Raw genomic sequence first — 18187 nt, 5'->3', positions numbered from 1 at the left:
TACATGTGTCCAAATTTTAGTGTAAAATGAAAATTCAGTTATATAATTTACATTTGCCATTTTCTACACTAGTTTTAATATGCAAATTAAAAACATTTTAACTTTATAAGTTAATTATTCACAATATTAAGTTAATTAAAACAAAAATTATTACCCAAATTGATTAGATGTTTAACATGTCCAAGCAAAAACTGTAGCAAAATTATCATTTAAATGCTGTTTTTCCTAAATGCATTTAGGCTTTAAATTTGACTTTAAATTCATAGCGAGGTATTAAATGAAAATGCAATTGAAACGTCTTATATGTAAGCGTCAATGCATTTAAGAAAAATAAAAGACATTTAAATCACCGTTTTGCTACCCTTTTGCTGCACCCTTGGCTCAGAATGCATCCTCAAATTCTCACTGCATTTTTCTACAATTATCATGCGGTATTATGATGGAAATGCAATCCCAAGTGTCCTTAAGTCCAAATGCATTTAGGAAAAACAGCAATTAAATGATAATTTTACTACAGTCTTGGCTTGGACATATTAAACATATCTAATCAATTTGTGTAATACATTTTCATTTTGCAACTTATAAAGGGCTAAAATATGATTTTATTTTGCATATTAAAACTAGTGTAGGAAATGGCAAACGTAAATTATATAATTGAATTTTCATTTTGCACTAAATATTGCACATATGTATGGGAAAATGTCAATTTAAATACAGAAATGCATTGCCATTTTACATATTGCATTGCCATTTTGCATTTCAAACTGAATTTTGCTCCCCATATGCTTCCATAAATAAAAACTGTAGTTTTAATAAATAAAACAGAATACAAACCCTTGATAAGAATGCAGGGAGTACTTGGGATGCACAATACAATTACGACCTGTGATTAGAAAAGAAAACAGAAGAAACAATGAATGTCATGAACTGCTGTCCCTTTAAAACATGACTCACATCCCAACTTTACATCAGTCAAGACATTTTAACTTATTTAAAACTGTCACTAGCCAAAAATGGTCATTTTGACATAATTTTGTGTGCTTTTGTCCGTGTAAGAACTCGATGCGCTCCTGACTCGCCGCCGTCAGTATTACCGAGCAAACTTCTCGTGTGTGTGTGTGTGTGTGTGTGTAACAAACAAGACAATAAAATGTCTAAACCTACCTCGTTTGGCAGAAAACAGAAAAGTTGCGTTATCCTTGAAGAATTCCGCGATGTCAGATCTTCACCTAGTCGTATAATCTCTTTTAAAGAATAAAAAAAAAAGTCGTAATGGTATCTTCTTTTCTTGACAATTGCTCTGCCAGCTTCTGTTGGAGGCACACAGCGCTCTAAACACAGTTGTACGACACTTCAGATTTAACGTTATCACAGCTGCTTAACATCACCTCAGTAACGTTAACATGCCGGATGCTTTACGGCACGCGCAGTAACAAATACACCGCATCAACAACAATTACAAGTTAATAAACTTATTTATAAAAATGAAAGGGAGCACACTGTAACACGTAACTTACCTCCACGTCGAGTGAGATGTGACGGTGTGCTGAAAATGTCAAATGCGACGGCTCCGACATTCATTTGGCAAACAAGGAAGACAGCAACAAAGTTAACGTTACAGTTTGTTACATTTAACAAAATATAATTTACCACAGAAGTGTAAAAACGGTTCCTCAAACCCGAAATCCGACTTTAAAATGAATTTTTTACCGAGACTATCTCTGTGAATAATGGGGCCTCCTTCAAATTATTACGGTATATTGTACTGTATTTTTACGGATTTTTATTTTTTTTTTTTTTTTTTACAGTGCAGTAAACATGAGTTTGTGTTGTTGTGTTAAATTTCAGTAATTTTGGCAAAGTTGACAAGCTCTCTGATGAGAAACACTATGAGGGGATTCAGCATTCAGGCTGATGCTTTCTCTTTGCACCCTCTTTCCAGAATTCGATCTGATCTGTGACTCTGAATGGCATTTGGTGCCACCAGGGTTGAACCTGCAAGCACAAGAAAAATAAAATATTTCAAGCAAGTGTTTACAGAATTTGCCCCAACTGCCAGACTTTGTGCTGAATGTGCTTTGAGATTAATAAAAACACTATATACTATCAGAACACACCTACAAGGAAGGTGCATTCAAGTCACCATTATTTATATAGCGCATTTTACAATGCAGATTGTGTCAAAGCAGCTTTACAATAGTAAACAGGGAAATAATGTGTCGTTCTCCTCTGGCCAGATGAACCAGCAGGTTGTTCCATGCTGCAGCAGAGTCAGATTGTGCAGAGGACTCATCTGGTTCCCATGGTCTTGTGCCGATGGTTGTCTAGGTGACGAGGTCTCCACTGGGAATCTGTCTCTGGGGCTCATCTAGGTGTCCTGGTCTCCGCTGACGTTCAGGGCTGTAGAGGTCATCTCTAGGTGCTGATCCACCATCTGATCTGGATACAGACTGGATCTGGTGGCTACAATGACCTCGGAATAAGAAAGAAAAATACTAATATTAGCTTAGATACCATTCTTCTTATGATGTAACAAGTACATTGTGTGTTATGGGAAGTGTTCCCGGTTCTGGTTCACCTAATTAATGCAGCCTAACAATCCTTTAACGGATTTGAATATTTGAAGCGTATTAGTATGTTATGTGTAAGCCAGGTTAAAGAGATGGGTCTTTAATCTAGATTTAAACTGACAGAGTGTGTCTGCCTCCCGAACAGTGTTAGGTAGATTGTTCCAGAGTTTGGGTGCTAAATAGGAAAAGGTTCTGCCGCTCGCAGTTGATTTTGATGTTCTAGGTATAATCAAGTGGCCAGAGTTTTGAGATTGTAGCGGACGTGAAGGACTATAATGCAATAAGAGCTCGCTCAAATACTGAGGTGCTAAACCATTCAGGGCTTTATAAGTAATTAACAAGATTTAGAAATGTACACAATGTTTGATAGGGAGCCAGGGCAATGTTGACAGAACCGGGCTAATATGGTCATACTTCCTGGTTCTAGTAAGAACTCTTAACTGCTGCATTTTGGACCAACTGGACTTTGTTTATTAAGAGTGCAGAACAACCATCCAATAAAGCATTACAATAATCTAACCTTGAGGTCATGAACAGATGAATTAACGTTTCTGCATTTGACATTGTGAGCTTAGTGTTATATTGCTGAAATAATGGGGATGATGTAAAACAACAACAACAACAACAACCTTTAACTAGTTTACTTCAGCTAACTTACCAGTTGATGTTATCACTGTTACGATGGCAATCACAAGAAAAGCCTCCAACTGGAATGTATTACAGATGACATGATCCTGACCACAAACCAGAAAATAAAAAACAAAAGTTGTACTTGAAAATACTGTTTGGGTATCTTAACTCAATAAAATGTGTACCTAATGCAGCACAAATTGCTTTGGATTAAAGCATCTGGCAAATGCATGAATGTAAATATAATGTAAAATCAATATTTTGGGTTACCTAATTTTAATCAAACTGACAGCTAGCCATTTGATGATTCTGCCCCTCATAGTCAGCATCCCTGTTTTTGCTTGGAGCAATCTGTTCCTCCTCAACCAGTTCTGTGGTTTAGAGGAGAGCAGCAGCCACTTGGCTAATTCAGCTAATATAGTAGTTGATGGCAGCTTACTCATCTGTTGTTACCACCTCTATGATGAAATCACAAGAAAAGACTCCAATACACCTCCGTTGCAAGTGACATACCAATAGACTAAAACCTGAAAATAAAATACAAAAGATGTACATAACAGTGGTATGTCTTAACTCATTTTTCTTTACTATTTTAACGTTAGCTCGCTGTTATGTAACGTGCCTCTACCGATGCTCAAATCACTTTTTCTCCATATTTCACACAGAAATTCAATTAAACATTTTTTCTTAGTAACTGTAACTACAATTACTTTTATTTTGTAATTAAATTACTAATTCTGTTACATGTAACTAGTTACTCCCCAACACTGTTTGCTGATGTACAAAATTCGTCCGTGACTTCACATTTTTTGATGCAGGTGTGTGAATGTGTTTTGCACTATATTCACTGCAGCAATAGTAGCAGAACATGTGAGCTATGCGTTTCTTAATTTTTGATTCGTAGAATAGGATTTGTGCACCTGCAATGAAGGATTCGAGAAGGTGTAACTGTAGTGTTGTGTTTGTGGGAGAGAGAAAAAAATCTACAAGTTTGCAGCTTTTGTCTGTGACTTCAAATTTACTGATACACGTGTGACTATCTCTACAACTACACATTCTGCTGTCACGGAGGCTCAGTTGTTTAGTCCGTGAGGCACGTGCTCCCATCAGACGTGTGAAGCTATCCGCACTCGTCCCGAGTGAGAACAACAGCCTTTTAAAGTCATCGAGCTGGAATCCCCGAAGTTCTCCTCACTTTCCAATTTCTCTTATCAGACTTTCAGAACTGTGTGTTTTTCTCTGTTGCTCCGCTGACCTCTTTTCCAGGTGTGTCTTCTATCAGATCGTCCCTGTGCCAGCAGAAGTGTCATCCGCAGGTGGGCAGAAAAAGACGGATTACGGGAAACATTGACAATAATCTCCTGACACTGAATGTTAAAAAGTTGAAATGTTGAAATGTTAAAGGACTAGTTCACCTAAAAATGAAAATCTGCTTAAAATGTATTCACTCTGAGGCCACTTGAGATGAGTTTGTTTCTTTATCAGAAATGATTTGGAAATATTTAGCATTGTATCTCTTGCTCAGCAATGGATGCTCTGCAGTGAATGGGTGCCGTCAGAATGAGAGTCCAAACAGCTGATAAAAGCATCTCAATAATTCAAAAGTAATCCACAGTAAGACTCCAGTCCATCAGTTTATGTCTTGAGAAATGAAAAACTGCATGTTTGTAGGAAACAAATCCATCAAGGCATTTTAAACAGTCGCTTCCAGATAGTCCATAATACATAATATTGCTTATTACAGTGAAAAAGTCATCTGGTCTGAATCAGGAGAGAAATATGCACTGATCAAGCACCGTTTACAAGCCGAAACAGTCCTAAATGAATATGTGGGTGGATTTTGTTGTGAGTGGACGACATGAGATGAACATTTCACTGGAGGAAGTGTTATTATATATTATGGACTTCTATTTTGGCCAGAAGCAATGGTTTAATGTTAATGTGATGTTTATCTCAGCTGTTTCGACTCTCATTCTGACGGCACCCATTCACTGCAGAGCATCCATTGGTGAGCAAGTGATGTACTGCTGCTACATTTCCCAAAATCTGATGAAGAAACAAACTCATCTATATCTTGGATGACCTGAGAGTGCACATTATTAGCAAACTGTCATTTTGGGGTGAACTGTTCCTTTAAGGTTCAGTATGTGTCATCCTGCAGCATTTGTGCTCCAGACCTGAATGTTTCCTCAAATCATTTTTTGAGTTTTGTTGCGAAAAGCTGTGCTGTTACTTTACTTAGACCACAGTAAGATCATAAAACTGGCGAAAAACTCCCACAGAATTTCAAGGATGAACCCAAGCTATAAACTGAAACCAGAATATTACACCCGAAAAAACACCTTAGCAACTACTGCTCACATTTTGTTCAGAAGGCAGTGGGTCTCTATGACTTGCACGAGGAGTGATTGTGTCGATAACCCCGTTAGATAGAGGATGATGTGTTCAGATCGAGAGGTTATTAGGGCAGGACAGTCACTCCGTGTGTGTTTGGGTTTGTTTGATGTTGAATTGTTGTCACCAGTCACACAGATAACAGAATTCTGCACATACCTGCAGACCAAAGCCAACATATAAAAGTCAGTCCTGACTTAAACCTTCTCATACACAGAATTACACAGAATTGTACAGTCACACATCATGTAATATTTCAGATGGTGATGTATTAGTACTTAAATATTTAAACACTTAACTGAACATATTTATTTTCTGTATTCATTGGTATTTATTTACAATATTTTTGTACATTAATGTGCACAACTTTTCGTCTGAAGCAAGAACAAAATGTTATATATTTTACAAGAACAAGAGTGAGAATACAAGAGCGTACAGATGGATACGACATGCTTGGTAAGTACAACAAAAAAGTACACAAATATTATTATTATTATATTATAAATATTTATATGAATATTGTATAGTAGCTGCATATTTCTGCTATATATAATATTTTTGTTTTTGTGTGTGCGTGTGTATATATATATATTTTTTTAAACCAGTTTTACAAATGAGGACGTCCTCAAAGGGAGGTTTTTGGAGATTTTGTCAGGTTTAGCTCACTTTTGGGTACAAATTTGTCCACAAAATATGGTTAAGTAGGTACACACACACACACACACACACACATATATACTTTTTTAATATATGAGATTTAATGTTTGGTTTATTGAGTATCAGCAGGCAAATACATGTATATTATTCTCATTGCAGGAATCTTTCTCATGCTTGATTATATCTATACTTCTGATATTGTGTCTGCCGCTGTCAGCCACATCTCATTTTCCTTCCCACAATGCAACAGGTACTGAAATAAAATACTTTATAGATCCAGTTAGTATTGTTCTGCGTAGGGAAAAAATAGAACTTTAGAAATGAGTAGCTTCTTGATTTCTATATAGTACAACAGTCAGTTACATATATCAAGTTCACAGTAAGACATCTGAATTCCATTATTGCATTTTTGTCAACTGATTGAAATATTTGATGGTGTTTTTCAGTGTATTTGGGATCTAGTTTCATCCAGGAAGCTTTACGCAGAGCCAGAGAGCTGACAGACACCGCGTACGCTCACACCAATGACAGGTGACACTTTAGTCAGAGTCAAAGCTCATTTGATTTAAGTATCAACCAATACTTTACTTTACTTTATTTATGCATAGAAACAAGATTGTGTTCCACACGTCCACAGCTTACAGTTCAGTGCATATATAAAAAAACATCAATACAATTATTTAAAATATTAAAATTATAAATATTCTAGTAAAATTATTTAAAATACTCTGAATGTGTTAAAAGAATTCAATCAAGTCAATAAAGGAAAATAGAGACAAAAATAGACCCAAATGAGTCAATAGTTGTCATACAATAAGAATACAGAGGTATAAAATGATTTATTTTCTATCTGATGTTTTGTGTCTGCTCTCTCATTTCTATCAGGGTGAAGACGTCCGTATCAGACGGTTCTGTCCGACCCAGTGACCTGCTGGCCTTGTTCAAACAAACCGGCCCCAAAACCAGAACCCACGTCAGATCCGCTGAGTTTCTGGATAATACGGTAGAGCTGATTAGAGAGATGGTTTACACACACTCCATGGACAAACCCGACCTCACCGGTACACACACACACACACACATTTGGGTCATTTACAAGCACATGATTTTGAATTCGTATCAACATCTGATGTGTGTGTTTCAGAGCTTTTAAGTGCAGAAGACAAGGAGACCATACTGCAGCTTACAGGCTGTTCCTCAGAGACACTGAGACCCGTGTGTAAATCTGACTGTCTGTCCAAACGCTACCGTACCATCACAGGACACTGCAACAACAGGTGCACTCGATATCAAAATATATCCGTTCTCAGAAAGCATCATATTTCCTTTTATCAATGCTGTTTTTGACTTTGCAGAGAAAACCCTCAATGGGGGGCAGCAAATACCCCTTACGCCCGCTGGCTGTCGCCGGAGTACGAGGACCCTCGAGGGGCCCCCAGGGGCTGGAACCCACAACACACCTACCACAACCACACACTACCACCTGTAAGACTGACTGATGTAATCATAGTTGCTGTTTAGGCCTTAATATAAATGCTATTGATTTTCTTCTTCAATTTGAAATTTAGTGTGCTTTATTAGCCTGAAAAAATACATTTACATTCATATCGTTAAAGTGTTTACATATAATGAGAAATTGTGCATAATAATACATACTATATACAATGGGAAATAGTGCCAAATTGGTTAAATAAATAAATAAATAAATAAAACAGCATTACGAATTGCATTATTATTATTATTATTAAAATGATTAAAATATAAACAAAATAATTAAAATAATATAGTTAATTATCTTAAAAATGTAGTAAAATCATTTAATAAAATAATATTAAAGAATAAATTAATCCTAGCGCAACAATAAACAAAATTTTACTAATTTAATTTAATTTAAATTAGAATCGATAAACTATAATCGATTGTGGCCTATTACTGCATCGATACAGAATTGTCCACGTCCGCAGCATCACAATGTATCATAGACACGATTAATTTCAACACCTCTAGTAATTTATTGCATAAAAATTCACTTTTTTATATTTTAATATTCTAAAGAACCTTCTTCTACTATAAAGAACCTTTTGTGAAATGGAAAGATTCCATGTTAAAGGTTCTTCATATAACCATCAATGCCAATAAAAAAGCTTTGTTTTAGACAAAAAAACAAACAAAAAAAAAACTGAAGATGAAATAAGACCAAATGAGTCTTCTAGATTTAATCAAATCTTACTGTCTCTGTGCAGGTCCGCAGTGTGTCGCAGGAGGTTTTGTACACTCATAATGAGAACATCTCTCTGGACATGTCTCTGTCTCATCTGCTGGTGGAGTGGGGTCAGTGGATCGATCATGACCTGACCTTGACTCCTCAGAGCCCCAGCACTGCAGCCTTTAAGACTGGAGCGGACTGCACACGCACCTGCAGCAGAGACACGCCATGTTTTCCAATACAGGTGCGTATTATACCCTGAAAACTAGGACTGCCCCCTGATAGTCGACTAACCAGTAGGCGACGAGAAGATGCTTGGTTGACCAAAATTTCATTAGTCGCTTAGTCGCAGAAAAAATGTTTTTTAAAAATCCACAGGCGAAGTCATGCAGTCCGTGATGGACAGATCGTTAACGGCTAGTCTGTGGTAAAACAGTAGGCTACATCGGCCAGGACATCCAAACGCTCACCTATCATTCATCGACCTCAAATGTGGCTTATCATCTGAAATATGTTAGCAACTTTACTTGGCCACTCAATCTAATGTTAACCTAGAGAAATGTGTGCTATTGAAGTGTCTGTATGGAGTGTGTTAGCTGAACAACTTTCTGCCGTCTCGGTTTCTGTGAACTTGATTGAATGAATGAATGAGGCATTTATATAGCGCTTTATTGTGTATTGCTGTGCACTCAAAGCGCTTTACAAGGGGGGGATCTCTCTTCAACTACCACCAGTGTGTAGCATCCACCTCCAGCTACAGGTGGAGAGGAGACAGAGTCATAGAGCCAATCAAGTGGATGGGGTTGATTAGGATGCCATGATTGACAAGGGCCAGTGGTGGGAATTTGGCCAGGACACCGGGGTTACACCCCTACTCTTTTACGAGAAGTGCCATGGGATTTTTAATGACCACAGAGAGTCAGGACCTCAGTTTAACATCTCATCCAAAAGAAGGTGCTTTTTTTTTTTTTTTAACAGTATGGTGTCCCCATCACTATACTGGGGCATTAGGACCCACACAGACCACAAGGTGAGCACCCTCTGCTGGTCTCACTAACACCTCTTCCAACAGCAACCTAGTTTTCCCAGAAGGTCTCCCATTCAGGTACTGACCAGGCTCAGCCCTGCTTAGCTTCAGTGGGTAACCAGTCTTTTTTTTTTCTTTTTTTTTTTTTTTAAAGCTTACAGCACCTGGTATTCCCAGGAGGTCTCCCATCCAAGTACTAACCAGGCTCAGCCCTGCTTAGCTTCAGTGGGTAACCAGTCTTGGGCTGCAGGGTGATATGGCTGTGTCTTGAAAACATGAGTGCGAAACTCTGAAACTCCATGTATACTTGCCTTACAGACATGAAAAATAGATAAATAATAATCTATAGAGAGTGAAATGTCTACTTTCAAATGAACCAATTCAAAAAACAATGAAAACACTAGTTTATCAATAAATTATTAAAATGTTAATTCAGCCTCCTTACTGTTTTTCCCAACACATTCATAATAATTTTTTCTGCCAGTGTGCTGTGCCAAGCTTTATGCCTGTGTTTGAGCACTTATTAGGCTATGTAGGAAATCTCATTATTATGATTTAAATGGTTTATTAAAGGGATAGTTCACCCAAAAATGAAAATTCTGTCATTAATTACTCACTCTCATGTCGTTCCAAACCCGTAAGACCTTCATTCTTCTTTGGAACACAAATTAAGATACTTTTGATGAATTCCGAGCGCTCTCTGATCCTTCATAGACAGCAAGGATCCTTACACGATCAAGGCTCAGAAAAGTAGCAAGAAGATCGTTAAAATAATCCATGTGTCATCAGTAGTTCAACCGTAATTTTCCGAAGCCACGAGAATACTTTTTGTACGCAAAGAAAACAAAAATAACGACTTTATTCAACAATTCATCTCCTCCGTCCTCCGTGTTACCCAGGTGCCATTTTGGAGAGTATCACATACATAAAAGCGTAAATAACGTACATACGTTGCATACATTGTTTACGTATGTGATATTCTCCAAAATGGCACTATAGGGTGACGCGGAGGAGACAAATTGTTGAATAAATTGGTTATTTTTGTTTTCTTTGCACACAAAAAGTATTCTCATAGCTTTGTAAAATTACGGTTGAACCCCTGATGTAACATGGACTATTTTAATGATCTCCTTGCTACGTTTCTGAGCCTTGAACGTGTTAGGATCCTTGCTGTCTATGGAGGATCAGAAAGCTCTCGGAATGCATCAAAAATATCTTAATCTGTGTTCCGAAGATGAACGAAGGTCTTACAGGTTTGGAACGACATGAGGGTGAGTAATTAATGACAGAATTTTCATTTTTGGATGAACTATCCCTTTAATAAACATGCGATTAGTCGACTAATGCTTAAAATGAACGACTACTAGTCGACCAGAAAAGTCTTTAGTCGAGCAGCCCTACTGAAATGCCGGATTGTACACACTCTGAACATCCGTTCTTTCTTCTTCACGTTCAGATCCCTCTCTCCGATCCTCGCACAGGGACTCAGAGCTGCATGCCGTTTTTCCGCTCTGCTCCCAGCTGTACGGTTCCACTCGGTCACCGGGAGCAGCTGAACGCTATAACAGCATTCGTGGACGCCAGCATGGTGTACGGGAGCTCAGATGGGCTCAGTGCGGCCCTCAGAAACCTCTCGTCTCCTCTCGGCCTGCTTGCCGTCAACCAGTTCCACTCAGACCAAGGGCTCGGCTTCATGCCCTTCCTGACCCGCACGCAGATGAACCTGGACCCCTGTGGCCCACGAGAGCGGATCGACCCCATCCCGCTATCAGAGACAGCGCAAAGACTCAACATATCCATGGGGAACAGATCGTTCTGTTTCCAAGCAGGTTGTAGGCCTTTTTCTGAGTGTTTTTCAGATATCATTCATTGTGAGTTAACATGTAACAGCATTCGCAACACATTTTGCTTCCATAATCACGTAAAATGGGACAAACAAGAGAAAAATATAGGCCGTCATCTGATGCAGCATAAACTCTAGTAGAACATGTAGTAAACATTGTATACTTCTTAAATAACCAGCCTGCAATGATAGTATTACTAGCCATTTTAATTGATTTAAGTTCATGCTGTTGATATTCCTCCCCTAATTTCAATTAAATTCAGTGTGCTTTATTAGCCTGACAAAAGTAATTGCATACAATGACAAATGGTACATACTACATACAATACAATGAGAAATGGTGCAAAATAGATAAATAAAAGTAAAACATTTCAAATTAAGTAAATATCATGTATAAATAATATTAAATTAATAAATTAAATATTAAATAATAAAATAATTACAAAATAGTTACAAAATTAAATACTATTAAACAATGAAATTAGTCGTACAGCAACAATACATTTTAATTTTTAGTGTAAGTATATAAGTATAATCTTCTCTATTTATGTGAAGCACCACTGTAGTCATAAATAATAGTCTCAATGGGATGAATAAAGCTTTAACTAAAAAAAAAATGCTATGACAAGTGGTGCAAAATTAAACTAAAAACAATATTTCAAATTAAGTAAATATTTATTAAAAATGTAATCATATTGATTAATTCAATACATTTAGTTTTATTTTATTTGCAATATAGTGTTAATATTGCTGAATTGCTCAGTTTTTATTTCATGTTGACTTTAAGGGTATTAAAGCTAAAACACCCTATGAAGAAAAGGAAAATAAGTCAGTGTTTGTATCATTTTATTCAAAAATGTCCCAGATGGCCTTAATTCTGATGCTTTCTGATTTAAACTGGCCAGCTGATGAGCTTTTTTTGTGTGCGTGTCTCAGGTGACTCTCGGGCCAATGAGCACTTGGGTATGATCACTTTGCACACCCTCTTTCTGAGAGAACACAACCGATTGGCTGAGGAGCTTCACATGCTCAACCCTCACTGGAGCCCGGACACGCTGTACCAGGAGGCCAGAAAAATACTGGGCGCAGTCCACCAGGTGAGAAGATAAAACTTGAAAAATAGTAATAAATGGTTACTTCATTTATGCATGTCTCTGACTTGCTGAATCTTGTTTGGAAGATCTTGACATGGGATCACTACTTGCCCCGGGTCCTGGGCCGCAGTGCTAACCTGGCCCTCATGCCCCCGTACGAAGGTTACGACCCCACGGCTGACCCCAGCATCTCCAACATTTTCTCCACCGCTGCCTTTCGGTTTGCACACGTGACCGTGCATCCGGTTGTGAACCGCCTCGGACCCGATTACCGGTTGAGCCCTGAGCACCCGGCTCTGCCGTTACACCACTCTTTGTTTGCATCCTGGAGAGTCGTGCAAGAGGGTTTGTTTCTCACACACACACACACAGACACAAACAATGTGGGTTCGTGAATCTTTTGATTCAGATCAGAACTTCGGAGCGAGGAGCGCGAATGATTCAGATCGGGACTTCAGTCCAGGTTCGCAAATAATATGATTTAGTTTGTAACTTTGCGTGTTAGACAAAAAGCCCAAAATCTCAAGACTAACCAGTGCATGAAAACAATGGGGTTTTTTTCTGTAGTGTCTTGTCTTCATATTATATTCAAAATATATAATATTTTAATCAACAGCATGACGTTATGATGCATAATGAATGTTTTTGTGTGCAGGTGGCATTGATCCTGTGCTGCGTGGTTTGCTGTTGTCCCCGGCTAAACTGCAGACGGCAGATCAGATGATGGTGGAGGAGCTGACCGAGAGGCTCTTCCAGGCTCAGGGAGGGCTGCCGCTCGACCTGGCGGCGTTAAACCTGCAGCGGGGACGAGATCACGGCCTACAAGGTGCCAGTCAGCAGCCGGTCATTAGTTGAGCATAGTCTACTGCCTGCATAGGCAACTGCCTTCTAAGGGAGCATCCTAACTCATAAGTGAGGGATCTGAAATACTGAAGCACACAACAGACTGTTGATTCTGATATGCTGGTAACACTCTACTAAGCATAATATGGCATTTTTTTATTTTTTATTTAAATGGACTGCTACATTTGTTTGTGCAACAAAAATATAGTTTTCTCAGCTAGAAGCACCTGTATTCACATACTTGCGTTGAGTATTTTTCAGAACTGTTTAAATGCAAAATATTGAATACATGAAATATAGGAGTATGTGACTTAAAACACTGCAAAATAGCACTACTCGCAAGATTTAGCTTAACTGATTCCAGTAGATTTGGGAAAATACAAGTACTCTAATAATCGTATCTATCCAGAAATATTTGCTTAAATAGTCCATTTTAATTAGATTTAACTTTTCGTTTCAGTATTGATTTAAGTATATTTATTGGATTAAATATGTTTTATTATATTTATTTTTTAAAATCTAATTTATATGTTTATTAAGGCAGCTCACTTATTTATTTTAAAGTTTTTTTTTCTTTATAGGTAAAGATTCAGTTACAGCTTGTTATAACTCCTGACATGTTTACAATAGAAAAAGTATAAAGTGTACAAATTACAACTGACATAAAAATGGCATAATATAAATATGCAGATATTTATTTATTTACTCACTTATTGTTTTGTTTTATAAAAACCTACAGTGTTTCATATTTATTCTTCATTAGTAAAGATTCAATTACAACTCATTAAAGCTCTTTTTTTTTTTTTTTTAAATGTGCAAAAAAAATACAATAACTTAAATGACTTGAGAAGATAAATATGCAAATTATTAATTAATTAATTAATTAATTTATTTATTTGCTTGCTTTCTTACTTTGGTCTTATAATAAATAAATAAATAAAGTTTCCTGACATTATCTCTCTCCTTATTTAGAACGATTTACTAATTGTTTGCTAATTGTATTTCCTAATATTGTACTCATTTTTCTTACACTAAATCTTACCTTAACCTGAAGATGTCACACTAGACTTTTATTTCAACCTAAAAATATTACAATATTTTTATTTCAAAGCATGAATTTAATTTGTTGTCTACACTATCATTTAAACTATTTAATAACAGTTTTCTAATTTACTTTGTACTAATTTCACTAACTCATCAGATACTAATCCGAGTATGTTGTGCTAGACTTTTATTTTGCCCTGTGTTATTTCACTCTCTCTGCAGGTTACAGTGCGTGGCGAGAGCTCTGCGGTCTCTCGGCGCCTGTGAACGAGACTGATTTAGCAGGCATTCTGGGTAATGGAGTTCTGGCCAGGAAGCTGCTGAATCTCTATGGAACAGCTAAGAACATAGACGTGTGGGTCGGGGCCATTTCAGAGCCGGCTCTGCCCGGGGGCCGCGTGGGGCCGCTGCTGGCCTGCCTGATCGCCAAACAGTTCAAAGCGCTCCAAGACGGTGACAGGTAATGTGATATTCCACTTCCTCTGAGTATTATTATTTAGTTTGAGACAAATACTGTCAGTCTGGCGTGATGTGAAGTACACAATTAAATGTGGTTTAGGTTCTGGTGGCAGAATGAAGGTGTGTTCAGCTCCGCTCAGAGAGACGCTCTGCGCACCACATCTCTGTCCCGCATCATCTGTGACAACACACACATCCGGCTGGTGCCCTTTGACCCCTTCGCGCACACACTCCACCCCGACGACCTGCTGCCCTGCGCACGCATCGGCCACATGAACCTCTCAGCGTGGAGAGAACCTGACACCGGTATTAGCGACCCAAAGAATGAGAAAAGTCAATTGATCCTTTTATTTGATGTGTGTTATTTATATTCTGCCAATATTTGGGTCTCATTTTCAGACCCGGTCTGTGGCACGGTCCCGCGGCTGAGTCTGGGTTTCTCTGTTCTGTGTGAATCTGAGGTGATGTATCAGTGTCCTACTGGATACCTGCTCCAGGGAGCCACGCAAATCACCTGTGACCCCAACACCCACCAGTGGACCCCACAACCGCCCACCTGCCAAGGTTCAATTCAATATTGAATTAATTAATTTCACTTTATGTTACATTAAATATGTGACCCTGGACCACAAAACCAGTCATAAAGGTCAATTAAGCTTTCCATCGATGTATGGTTTGTTAGGATCGGACAATATTTGGCTGAGATACAACTATTAGAAAATCTGGAATCTGAGGGTGCAAAAAAATCAAAATATTGAGAAAATCTCCTTTAAAGTTGTCCAAATGAAGTTCTTAGCAATGCATATTACTAATCAAAAATGAAGTTTTGATATATTTATGGTAAGAAATTTACAAAATATCTTCATGGAACATGATCTTTACTTAATATCCTAATGATTTTTGGCATAAAAGAAAAGTGGTTAATTTTGACCCATACAATGTATTTTTGGCTGTTGCTACAAATATACCCCAGCGACTTAAGACTGGTTTTGTGCTCCAGGGTCACATATTATAAATAAAATATTACATAGTAAATGTTAAATAACATTAGATTAAATATTAAATTAAATAGTAAAATATTAATTATACAATATTACAAAGTCAATATTAAATAAAATTAAATATTCAAAACAAGTATTTTTCAAAGTAAATTTGTAAACTGACTGATCCATCTGACAGCAAATTTATTAAAACAATGTTTTATTGGTTATATCAATATTTTATTGGTTATTTTGAAACATATGTATTTCTTTTTACATTTTGGTGTATATTAGGTCTTAAATATTGTTTCTTATATTTCTGCCATTCACTCTTCAGTTTAACTGATTAGTTTTAACCGTTTATATATATATATATATATATATATATATATATATATATATATACACACACACTTCTATTTCATTTATCATGTGTAGTTGTTGTTGTTTTTGTTTGTTTTTACTTACTGTTGCAAAGCTGATTGTTTATCTGTGCTATTTTGTATATTAAATAATGTCAAAACAACAATAAAAATTTGATAAAAGTTGCGTAAAATAACATAATAATAAATATTAAATTATATAGTAAATATTAATTATACAATATTAAACAATTAATATTCTAATCAAACTAAATTAAATATTAAACTTGACTGATCCACCTGACACCCAATTTATTAAAACATTGAACATTTGGACATTCATTTACATTTGTAAACTAACCTAAACTAAATATTAAATTAAATATTAAAAGATTAAGTATTACATTTACTAGTAAATATTAATAATAAAATGTTAAACGATTGATATTAAATATAAAATAAATGTAACTATTTAATAGTAAATAAATAATAACGTATAGAACTACAGTTTTATTGGTTATTTTAAATGTTGAATGTTCCACTCATTTCTTTTGGACATTAATGGACACTCATTAAATTAAAATGACATATAAATAACTTATTAAATTAAATGGTAAATATTAATGATAAAATAATTAACAATTAATTTGAACTATTAAATAAAATAAATATTTATTTAATATAAATATTAAATTAATTTAGAAATTGACATCGATCTGACACACAATTTATTAAATTTTTTTTTTTTAATTTTGTGTGTGGATAATTTCAGATATTGATGAATGTTCTGCGCATCCGTCCGTCTGCCCTCCGCACCTGCAGTGCTTGAACACACCTGGAGGTCACACCTGCACAGGTGAGCAGCCTCTGACACACCCGTAACCAGCACTTTCCTCAATCCATGCTATATTAATCACATTAATGAGCTATTATTTGTTGCATATGCAGAACCTGCAGCTCCGCCCCTTTCCGCCTCTTCCATTGTTGCGTCAGTGATGTCAGTCCTAGGGGGCGTGGCTTTGATAGTGCTCCTCCTCGCGTGCTACCAAAGGTGTGTTAAAATCTCCGCCTCGAGCTGTTGTTTATATGAGTAAATGTACAAAGCTTATACTTTGAATGTGATTTCTTGCAGACTTATCCTTCGGAGAGCCGAGCCGCTGAAGGCAGAATGCTGTCAGAGAAGAAGCTGAAATGCAGTCGAGGGAAAATGTGCAGATTTGGCCCCAGTTGGTCTGTGTTTACATGCTCAATATTCCAGTTTCATAACCACAGTCTGATTTCACAACCTGAAACACCGGACGGAAACACACATAAATGAAAACGTGTGAGAACATGAATGGAAACATTTTTGACATTTCTCCCAGTTCTCGCCCTTTTGTCTGTGCTGAAACACAGCATCGGTCCTCCCACGGCTGATGTACAAAAACCCTTGCTTTAATGCATACTTTTTAGCCATGTTGTTAAAAGGTCAGTACGATTTTTTTTTTTTAAAGAAATTAATACTTTTCTTCAGCAAGTATACATTAAATTGTTTGAAAGTGACAGTAAAGACATTTATAGTGTTATAAAAGATTTCTATTTTAAATAAATGCTGTTCTTTTGAACTTCTTATTCATCAAAGAATCCTGAAACAAAAATATGAAGCAGCACAACTGTTTTAAACACTGATAATAATAAGAAATGTTTCTTGAGCGGTGAATCAGCATATTAGAATGATTTCTGAAGGATCGTGTGACACTGAAGACTGGTGTGATGCTGCTCAAAATACAGCTTTGATCACAGAAATAAATTACATTTTACAATGTATTCAAATAACAAACAGTTATTTTAAATCAAAATAATATTTAACAAATTTTACTGTTTTTAACTGAATTCGTCATCAAATAAATGCAGCCTTGATGAGCAGAAGAGACTTCTTTCAAAATCTAAAAATCTTTCCAAACCCCAAACTTTTGAACGGTAGTGTAAATCTTTGTAGCAAAACATTAATATTTGTTTATAGACATCTAGTTATTTTTTTTAATATTTTGACTCTTGTGTTAAACTTCTGTTTTGCTGCTCAAAATTAGGCGCCGCAT

General features: G+C 36.6%; 1 protein-coding gene across 1 annotated transcript; it reads left to right on the top strand.

Annotated features, from left to right (window-relative positions):
- Positions 1–6043: 6043 nt before the first annotated feature.
- On the top strand, positions 6044–17641 carry epx (eosinophil peroxidase). Its single transcript, XM_058768137.1, has 16 exons — positions 6044–6050; positions 6698–6782; positions 7137–7312; positions 7396–7528; positions 7607–7736; positions 8495–8701; positions 10941–11313; positions 12264–12424; positions 12508–12766; positions 13077–13247; positions 14531–14768; positions 14868–15073; positions 15167–15331; positions 16882–16965; positions 17058–17160; positions 17242–17641. The coding sequence occupies exons 1-16, from the start codon at positions 6044–6046 to the stop codon at positions 17297–17299; spliced, it is 2556 nt and encodes an 851-aa protein (XP_058624120.1). The 3' UTR covers positions 17300–17641.
- Positions 17642–18187: the final 546 nt, after the last annotated feature.

Source organism: Onychostoma macrolepis, chromosome 25 (assembly GCF_012432095.1).
Source record: "Onychostoma macrolepis isolate SWU-2019 chromosome 25, ASM1243209v1, whole genome shotgun sequence".
Lineage (NCBI taxonomy): Eukaryota > Metazoa > Chordata > Actinopteri > Cypriniformes > Cyprinidae > Onychostoma > Onychostoma macrolepis.
The sequence above is the reverse complement of the archived record's forward strand: the minus strand, read 5'-3'. Positions and strand labels throughout refer to the sequence as shown.

What these genes read in the sequence shown, in the direction of transcription:
- epx (XM_058768137.1), top strand. An exon ending in TACGCTCACACCAATGACAG is followed by an intron (nt 6,783 to 7,136) that starts GTGACACTTTAG and finishes CATTTCTATCAG; the next exon opens with GGTGAAGACGTCCGTATCAG. An exon ending in ACGAGATCACGGCCTACAAG is followed by an intron (nt 13,248 to 14,530) that starts GTGCCAGTCAGC and finishes CTCTCTCTGCAG; the next exon opens with GTTACAGTGCGTGGCGAGAG.